This window comes from Ictidomys tridecemlineatus, chromosome 2, assembly GCF_052094955.1.
Source record: "Ictidomys tridecemlineatus isolate mIctTri1 chromosome 2, mIctTri1.hap1, whole genome shotgun sequence".
NCBI classification, from domain to species: Eukaryota; Metazoa; Chordata; class Mammalia; order Rodentia; family Sciuridae; genus Ictidomys; species Ictidomys tridecemlineatus.
The window spans coordinates 8,680,907-8,690,269 of NC_135478.1; the positions used below are offsets into that span (position 1 = coordinate 8,680,907).

Genomic DNA, 9,363 nt, shown 5'->3' on the forward strand with positions numbered 1-9,363 from the left:
GAATCTTGTGAAGGTGGGAAGAGCATTTTGAAAGCACCCCTGAGAGACTTGGCAGACAGCTGGATAGAAAGCTTACCAGACACACTTCCAGCTATGCACTCCAGTGTAAAGGAAAAACCAGGCTAAGCACATGGTGCATGCCTGTAATCCTAGCTAAGCATGAGGGTCACAAGTTCAAGGCCAGCCTGGACAACATAGTGAGACCCAGTCTCAAAAAGGGCTGGGGATACAGCCCAATGGTAGAGTGTTTGCCCAGCTTGTGTTGGTTTCAATTTCTAATACTGCAGAAAGCAAAAGGGGGGAAAAAAAGCCAAAGGAATCTCTGTTCTAGATAAAGGGTGGTTTTTCAGTCATGGTGAGCCACTGAGTTCTTGGCTCGGGTGATGGGAGGGCCTGACCTCCCAACCTTTGTCTCCAGACGAAGGCCTTCATTCACCACGAGCTGCTGGCCTACCTATACTCGTCAGCAGACCAGAGCAGCCTTATGGAAGAGTCAGCCGACCAGGCCCAGCGGCGGGACGACATGCTGCGCATGTACCATGCACTCAAAGAGGCACTCAACATCATTGGGGACATCAGTACCAGCACTGTGTCCACTCCCGTGCCCCCACCTGTTGACGATACTTGGCTCCAGAGCACCAGCAGCCACAGGTCTGGGAGACTCTTCCCCTGCATGTAGCAGAAGCTGCTGCTTGTGGGTGCCCAGGTCCATCCACATATCCTTCAGGGTCCTGGCAGGAAATGGGGCACAACAAAAGGGTAGGAAGGGTGAAGGGGCCCAACCCTAGATGGCACAACACCCAGGGCTGAGCTGCTGTCCTGCCCAAAGAAACAAGGGAAGAGGTGGGTTCAAGGTGCCAGTCAGGGCTGGGGTGGGTAGAAGCTGCATGTATATATAATCCTGACTCCTCATTTTCCTGATTTTCTGCCTTCTGGTGCTTTCTATTAGTTAAGCCCTTCTGAGAGAAAGAGGTCTAGGTGATGCTGGCCATAGGGGTTAGCCTCCTGGGACAGAGAAGAAAACAGGCAGGCGGGGGGGGGTTCCTAACCAGCATACCCCACCAGCAGAGCTATTGGTAGAACCAATACCTATCTGCTTGGGGTTTGGGGATACCAGGCAGGGACACAGGAAAGATAGTTGCTCTGCTGAGACCTTACAGTACCACAGAGTTCCTTAGAAAGAGAACCCAGATTCCAGGTCTGGGGAGAAATGGGTGCCCAGGCTCAGCAGAGAGCCCACGTAGGGGCTTGCTGGTTCTGCAGCATCTGGAGGCAGTACAACTGGATTCTGGAAGAGTCTTGGACTACGAGGGTGGCTCAGAGGCCATGGGGGGGGGGTCCAAGTGGGGGCTGCTAAGTGGTAAATGCCCTTTAGGGTGTAGGCATAACATCAGGGAAGCCGGAGCCCTTGGTGGCAGAGGGGAGGCAACGCCGGGGCATGGCTCCAGCTGTGGGTGGGAAGAGAGTCATTGCTGAGCAGGTCTAGGGAAGGGCAGAAGCCCCCCGAGTCTGGGCCCCCAGTGCCACACTGTCATGGCCGATGCTCACACCTCCCCACTTCACCTCACAGCCTCTCCCCATTCCTCCACAGCCCCACTCCACAGCGCCGACCTGTGTCAAGCGTGCACCCGCCAGGCCGACCCCCTGCAGTGAGAGGTCCCACACCAGGGCCACCTTTGATTCCCGTGCCTGTGGGGGTCGCAGGCTCCTTCTCAGCGCCTCCCATTCCGTCTCGGCCTGGACCTCAGAGTGTGTTTGCCAACAATGATCCCTTCTCAGCCCCACCTCAGATCCCATCTCGGCCAGCACGGATTCCCCCTGGGATACCCCCTGGAGTGCCCAGGTAAGGTTGGACCCCGCTGGCTGCCTATCATGTAGAGCCCCAGCCTGCACACTGGGGTCTCTTCTCGAATCTGACTCCCTCCCTCCTAAAGATCTTCTGCCATGCTCTAAGCAGGGAGTGGAAGAATTGTCACCATCCTGGGGAATGAAGGCCCAGAGAGGCCAAGTCCTTTGCCCAGAGTCAGAGTGGTAGAATCAGGGTGACTCCAGAGCTCTTGGCTCGTCCTTTAGACCTAAGTAGCAGGCCACCATGTAGCTTGGCACCCCTTGCCCTGGGTGCCTGTGAATACCATTTACCTTTGTTTCCCTACTGAGGACAAATGCCCGCGCCAGCCATTGCAGGCTTCCCTCACCCCCACCCACCCTATGGGCCAGCTCTGTTCTTCCTACTTCTGTGAAGAACCTGAGATCCAGGGAGGGCAGGGGACATGCCCAGGGTCACACAGCAAGCCAGTGACTATGACACCAACGGACAAATGCCAGGATTTGTCAACTCCCTCCTGGTTCTTGAGCAGTCTATGGTGTACCCATTACTGGGAACACCTTGGGGTGGGGTGGGGTGGGGTGGGGTGGGCTGGGTCCTCAATAGTTGCCCTACTTCTAGCCTCACTACCCTCTCCCCCTTCCCATCTGTCTTTATTCTCTTTGCAGCAGAAGACCCCCTGCTGCGCCCAGCCGGCCCACCATTATCCGCCCAGCCGAGCCCTCCCTGCTCGACTAGGCCACACAGGGGGCATTTCCTCGGGGGTCCTCACGTACCCGCGGTGCAGGAGCTTCGGTGGTCTGGGCCCCTCTGCTGCCCCTGGCCCTCCTGCCCCTATTCTGGGACCAGGCTCCCGTGGGCAACCCCTGCCTCTTCCTCCCTAAACTTGGCCCCAGTCACGGGCTGGCCTGGCCCCCATTCTGGACTGGACACTAGAATGAAGGGGCCCCGGAGCCCCAGGCAAGGGGGTTCCAGGGCACTGCACTTTGCGGGGTAGGGTCTCAGGGTGGCAGCAGGAGTAACCACCTTGGATACCAACTTGAATGAGGGATCCCGGCTGTGGTAGCAGGGACTCTGCCAGGAGCTTCTCTGGCCGGAGATATTCATATAGGAACAGGCTTTCTGGAAGCCGGGGTGCCAAGGGCATCTGTATCCCCTAGTCCTTGTGGGACAAGGAGTATTTCCACCTCTCTCACTGGGAGTTCCCCAGCAGAAGCCAGGCCCAGTGGGCGCAGGACTGTCCACCGGGCCCAAGTTGTACATATTCCTTCCTAGGCCATATTAACCACAGCCTGAGCCCAGCCTGAGCCCAGCCGAGGCTTGGCTGCCAGAGGTGCCTTCACCAGGCCTGGAACTCTCAGCCCAGGCCAGCCTCACTCTTTCCTCTCTGGGTGCCCTCCTTCTTCTGGGACCCTCAGGGGGGCTTGGGCTCTGTGTGGGTTGCGGAGGCTTTGGGAGTCTCTCAGCTCCCGTCAGGCCTCCTCCTACCAGGCGGGCTCCAGGCACCTCTCTCAGAGCAGAACTTCTTGCTCACTCCTTTCTCGGTTTGACCACTGTAAGTGCCTGCACTCTGTATCCTATTAATAAACTAAAATAAAGGGAAGAACCTTCTGGTGGCTGCTGTGTGGGCCTTTTGTGTCGGTGTTCAGGCTGAGGTTGTAGCCTAGCCTCTCCTGGGCCTCTCACCAGGACCCCTTTCCCTTCCATGAGGAGCCCTGTAACCTCACCTAGCAGGGGCTCTGCTCTGCTCTTGGACAGTCATTTTCTGGAGGAAGCCTGACACCAAGGGAGAGCTTTCACCTTCCTCAGTACCTCAGAATTAGAACAGATACTCCCCGCTCACCCCCCAAGCCCCCAGCCCCACGCCTGGCTGCTGCAGGTGACCCAGTGCTGAGGTAGAACAGGAATCCCAGCTGCTACCCAGACCCTGCATGGTCTGACCCCTCCAGGCCTCCAGGTCCCTCTTCTCCCTCTCTTGCTCTCTTGGGGGACCCAGGCCTTTTTTCCCAGCCCGGGACACAGTTAAACTTTGCTTTCTGATTTTTCTTTTGTGCCCAGGCGACCACCTCCATCGGCTCCCGCCCGACCTTTCTTCTGAGCTTCGTGGGAGATCCCTCCCGCCTGCCTGGCTGCCCTCTTGGGGGCAGGTCTGTCCCAGCTGGTGTCCCTGAGCCCCAGTCACCAGGCTCTGTGAGATTTTCTGACCATAATTTATTGACTCCAGTATGCAGGCCGGACCACCCTTTGTTCCTTGGGGCTCCTGCACAGGCTTTGGCCAGACCACCCCTCAGCCTTGTCTGGGCCCCTTGCACAGGGAGGGGTGGGTGGTCCTGCAGACCCTCTCCTGGAGTTCTGTTACCAGACCTCACACTCAGCAGGCCCCCCGCTGGGCCGAGGGGCCAGGGCCTCTTCCTGTCAAATAAAGTGACTATCCTGGCAAGAAATCTGCAGCCCTGTCTCCTTTTCAACCCCTGACATGAGCAGGCCGCCCCCAGCCTAGGAGAGAAACTAAGGCTTAGGGTCCCACAAGTAGCAGGCACCCTCCCACCACAAGCTGGCTTGGGGAGCCCAGGTGGGGACTCGGGGAAGTTGGCTTCCTGGGCCTGTCCCACTCTGGGTAGTGCTGATGCAGGCTGGAAGACTTGAGCTAAGGCACATTTACAGGAGGCAGGGCCAGGAAATCCAAGGGTTGCATTCCAATGCTGCGTCACCCACCATGCACAATTTCCAGGAAAGTAGAAGCCGATGCTGAACTGCCCCTTTGGGGGGCCCAGGTTTGCAAACCAGTGGTGCTCTCTGCACAACCCAGGAAAGGAGCTGCACAGGGCCACACTTGTGGTGCTCACTGCACAGCCTCCCCTCCTGCAGGAAACTACATGGGGAAAAACCCCCAATTCACACTGGCTGCCCCTTTTTTCCAGTTTGTCCTCCAGGGCAGGGGCTACGTGGGTACCGGGTGCTTGTCCTGGAAGAAGCGCTTGAGCGTGCAGACTTGCAGCACGGCCACCAGCAATAGCACTGCTACATTGACAGCTGACCAGAAGTTGACCCGCTCCAGGTTGCCTTCCTGCAGGTTGCGGTCCCGAGCCTCAAAGGCCCGCAGCAGTGTGAGCATCTGGATGCTGCGCTCCAGCCGGGTCCTCATGGTCTCGATGGATTCCTGCAGAGTGAGGGACAGAGTCAGGCCTCCAATAAAATGAGGAAAAGAGCAAGGCCATGTTGGGCAAGAAAGAGAACTGGGGACACACAACTTGGCCAGACTGCCTAAGTCTGAATCCTCACTCTGCCCCTCACTGGCTGTGTGACTATAAGCAAGTTAAATAACCTAAAGGCCTCAGTTCACTCTCTGCACTGCCCCCACCTTTGGTACTGGAGACTGAATTCAAGAGTGCTCTACTTTGAGCTACATCCCCAGCCATTTTTATTTGGAGACAGGGTCTTGCAAAATTGCTGGGGCTGGTCTCAAACTTGCAATCCTGTTGCATCAGCCTCAAGTAGCTGAAATTACAAGCACATGCCACCACATCCAGCTCTGTTCACTCTTCTATTAACCTCAGCATTACTGTGGAAGTTGAATTTGTAGGGCAATGGAAGAAGGCTCAGTGGTAGAGTGCCTTCTTAGCATGCTTTGGACTCCCAGTACCAAAAAATAAAAGAAAAAGAAAAAAAGTTGAATGTCTAGATACAAGTATATGGAACATATTTACTAGTGATTAACAGAATATTTGCTGCACCCAGGTACAGTGGCACACTCCTGTAATCCCAGAAGTTTGGGAGGCTGAGGAAGGAAAACTGCAAGTTCAACTTGCCAGTCTAGGCAACATAGGGAGATCCCATCTTAAAAAATAAAGATGGGATCTCCCTATGTTGGGAGACGTAGTTCAGTGATAGAGCACCCCTGGGCTCAATCTCCAGTATCAAAAAAGAAAAAGATTATTGAAGTCACACTGCCTGGGTTCAAATGCCAGCTCTCACAGTGGCTAGTTGTGTGGTCTTGTATGAGCTACTTGACCATTTTGTGTCTCATTTACTACCTATAATATGGGGAGACAGCACAGCCCCTAATTCATGAGGTGGTTTGGAGACTTGATATATGAGTTATTTGTGACATAACTATGCATTATTTGCCTTAGAACAGCATTTACTCGTAGAAATGAGCTATTATTTAAACTGACATTAAGTTCAAATATTAAGGTGGGGACAGCACTATGTAGGTGAGTCAGTCAGGCCAAGAGGGAGACACCAGTCAAATCAAGAAAGAGTAGAATGCTCTGCTGATAAATGCCCAAAAACGCAGCCCAGCTCAGCCTGGTCGCACCTTGATGTCCTCCATTTTGACATCCAGCATCTCCTCTGGCTCCACAGCCTCTGCCCAGCCCTCTACCTCCTCATCGTCTTGCAAGCTGTCAAAGATGAGCTCGAAGAACACCAGCTTTTCGGAGATGGTGCTGAAGGAGTTGTCAAAGCACAGCTTGTAGTCCCCCGCCTCTGTAGGCTCCACACTGGGCAGACAGACACACAGACGTGACCATTAGTGCCAGCAAGAGGGACTCTAGGGCAGTAACCCGAGGCCCCTGCGGAGGGGCAGGGCTGTAACTGAACCCAGGCAGGGAGCAAGACTTAACTCACGTGTGCACCCCGTCAGCCTTTCGGGACTCGCTGACCAACAGCACACCCTGAGGGCTCTCCAGCGTGAAATCCACATCCAGCCCAGCACCTCCGATCACCTAGGGGGCAGGTAAGAATGGGTAGAGATAGGAGTACACCAAGGGCACCTACAACTCATGTTCCCTGCTGAATCAACCTGCCCAGATGCACACAGACCACCGAGGGCCTGAGTGCTGACACCTATACCTACAAGGGGGTCGTGCCTCCCAACTGCCCCTCTAGCTGCACCCTTTGCCCTGCCTTAGTCCTCACTGATTTGACAGCCTCAGGGTGGATTTTTTCATCAGGCCATACCCGTCAAAAGTCCTTGATCGATGTTTACCTCGCCGCGCTTTACTTGGCACTGCTCCAACTGAGATGCCAGGGCCTTGCTTTCCTTTAAATCAATCTAACCCTAACCCTCACGTTGACCACTCCCTTTATTTTAGTCTACATATAATATGGCCACGCCCACTCGCGACGGTCCGGCCCTGAATGCCTGCCTTTACTTCCAATTGGCCCCGCCCCCTCAGCAGTCTCACCGTAGCCCCACCTTCTTCATTATTCCCACCCCTTCCGCTCCCACGCGCCACGCTGTCCGGCTAAGCGCTTCCTAGCCCCGCCCCCGCGTCATGCAATGGCTCCTCCCGCTTCCCGATTTAATGCACGCCTTGCCTAGCTGCTTGGCCACGCCCCCTTCCCCTAGCCCCCACTAGTTCCAGGGTCCGGGACCCTCTACCTGGTACTCGGCCTCGAGGCTTGCGTTGGCCGGCGCGGACTGGTAGAAGCACTGCTTCCTCCCCGCGGGCAACAAAAACGTGAACTCGCCGTCCTGGATCGGTGGGGGCCCTGCCCCTCTCACCCCCACTGGCGGCAATAGCAGCCACAGGGCCAGGAATAGGGCCGAGCCGGCCGCCATCATCCGGGTCACCCTCTGGTCTGCAAACGGGTCGCGGCTCCTTTAAGGGATAGCCCTGCCCACTCTGCTACTTCGCGGAGCTGATTGGTAGCCACTTCGTGTTGACTGACAGCTGCTGAGGGAACTGGGAAGGACCCCCTGAGAGAGGAGCTGTCCGGATAAATGCCATATGCGAGTGAAAAGACTCAACCGAGAGACTTTTTTTTTTTTGAAAGGCCTAAAACTGTAGTCTCAGTCGTTCGGGATGGGGAATAACAAAACTAAGCGCCATGATGGCACATATTTCGCAGGCCTCAGTTAAGACAACTAAGGTAGAGGTGGCCCGGGTCCTTCTAAAGCGCCTCGCTGAGGTTTTCCCAGAGTACACGGCGCCGCGACCGTTGGTCAGTCTAGTCTGGACAGAGCGGACCCGGGTTGCTTGACATGTTCCTGCGCGCGACCCGTAGGGCTCGCTTATCTTCGTTGCGGCTGGGCTTAGAGGCTTCACTATTGAGCCTCTAATGTTATTGTATGGGCCGCCTCCCCCGAGATTTGACGCCCCACTTCCCATTCTGTTTGCACCTTAGGCCATAATTTTCAATTTTGTCTTTAAATTGGGGGTTATGATGCGCCCAACCCTTAGAAGGGCTGTGAGAATTCAGTGAAAGGAGGTTGGAGGTTTGACCATAGTGAGCGCTTGGCTTTCCTTGCTTCAAGTCGACGTGGCTTCAGTTTGCATCCCATGGGTCTTAACTACAGGACCCGCACATAAACTCAAGGCTCTGGGTCAGGAAAACGACAGCCATGGTGAGAAGAGGTGAAAGTGTGGGCCTGGGAGCCAAATTGCCTAATTCAAACCTCACTCCACCCTTCACTTAAGGCGATCGACCTGCTAAACCTCAGTTTTCTTGTCTGCAAAAGGGGGATAATGATAACCCCAGCTGTGAATAATAGCTGTCCCATTGGGCTGCTGTGGGGACTGAGATGGTGTTTGCCAAGTGCTTATTTTGCGTTATAATGCTTGGCAAATTTTAAGCTAGTGAATAATTTTTACTTGGTTCCTGGTTTATTGTCCTCCATTGAGCAGCCTGAATTTAACCGCTTTCAGCCTGGCTTTAGAGAATCTGGAGGCCACCAAGGAAGTCATTAGGCCAAACGGAATCTACCTCTAAATATAAGAAGAAAATGTTAGCCAAGCATGCTGGCACACACCTGAAATCCCAGTGACTCCGGAGGCTGAAGCAGGAGGATTACTAGTTCAAAGCCAGCCTCAACTGATAAAATATTTTCAACACCAGGTGTGGTGGCGTACACCTGTAATCCCAGCAGGAGGATCTTGAGTTTAAAAGCCAGCCTCAGCAATTTAGGGAGGCTGTAAGCAACTTAATGAGACATCCTCTCAAAAAGGTTTGGGATAGTGTTGGGTTGTGGTTCAGTGGTAGAGCGCTCGCCTCGCAAGCAGGACCCCTGGGTTCGATCCTCAGCACCAGGTAAAAATAAATAAGATAAAGATATTGTGTCCAACTACAACTAAAAAATAAATATTTTTTAAAAAATGGGGATGTGGCTCAGTGGGAAAGCACCCTTGGTTTCAAAAAAAAAAAAAAAAACAACGATGTTTAAGTGGAAATCTTTAGTCTTCCATGATGGACTGACTGAAAGAGATTGGCAGCTGGTGATAATTACTCTTCAAGTAAAGCTAGATGTTGTCAGCTCTTTCCTGTATGTGGGAAATATGAGGAAGTAGCATCAATTTGTAATGTCAAAGTTTATATACACACTATTCCTTTTCTCAGTGCCAAAATTTTTTTTTCTTTTATTTAGATGCACTGCTTATACATTTTAAAGTAGCAGCAGAGAGTAGGTAATTCCTGTTTTTTATTTTATTTAATGGATTCTTTAAAAATGCACTAAAATTCAGGGCTGGGGATATAGTTCAGTTGATAGAGTGCTTGCCTCACATGCAAAAGGCCCTGGGTTCAATCCCCAGCAT

At 53.7% G+C, this 9,363-nt stretch overlaps 2 protein-coding genes across 10 annotated transcripts in view; one reads left to right on the forward strand and one right to left on the reverse strand.

Annotated features, from left to right (window-relative positions):
* Window positions 1-4,269, forward strand: part of Dnm2 (dynamin 2) — an 89,224-nt gene extending 84,955 nt beyond the window's left edge. For 4 of the 9 annotated variants that reach the window (XM_005336144.5, XM_005336149.5, XM_005336143.5 and 1 more), the window contains 3 exons: window positions 419-651; window positions 1,592-1,843; window positions 2,494-3,436. In XM_005336144.5, coding sequence (XP_005336201.1) covers window positions 419-651; window positions 1,592-1,843; window positions 2,494-2,563 — 555 coding nt within the window. In that variant the 3' untranslated portion in view covers window positions 2,564-3,436. Of the gene's footprint in view, window positions 1-418; window positions 652-1,591; window positions 1,844-2,493; window positions 3,437-3,883 lie in introns of those variants that run through there. The other 5 variants (XM_040290452.2, XM_005336150.5, XM_040290453.2 and 2 more) reach the window with 2 other exon arrangements.
* On the reverse strand, window positions 4,017-7,436 carry Tmed1 (transmembrane p24 trafficking protein 1). Its single transcript, XM_005336141.5, has 4 exons — window positions 7,212-7,436; window positions 6,455-6,552; window positions 6,144-6,327; window positions 4,017-4,985 (listed from the first exon to the last, which is right to left on the reverse strand). The coding sequence occupies exons 1-4, from the start codon at window positions 7,392-7,394 to the stop codon at window positions 4,767-4,769; spliced, it is 684 nt and encodes a 227-aa protein (XP_005336198.2). The 5' UTR covers window positions 7,395-7,436; the 3' UTR covers window positions 4,017-4,766.
* Window positions 7,437-9,363: the final 1,927 nt, after the last annotated feature.

What these genes read in the sequence shown, in the direction of transcription:
- Tmed1 (XM_005336141.5), bottom strand. Translation starts at nt 7,394, where the DNA reads ATGATGGCGGCCGGCTCGGCCCTATTCCTGGCCCTGTGGCTGCTATTG. An exon ending in AAGGCTGACGGGGTGCACAC is followed by an intron (nt 6,328 to 6,454) that starts GTGAGTTAAGTC and finishes CTGTCTGCCCAG; the next exon opens with TGTGGAGCCTACAGAGGCGG. An exon ending in TCAAAATGGAGGACATCAAG is followed by an intron (nt 4,986 to 6,143) that starts GTGCGACCAGGC and finishes CTCACTCTGCAG; the next exon opens with GAATCCATCGAGACCATGAG.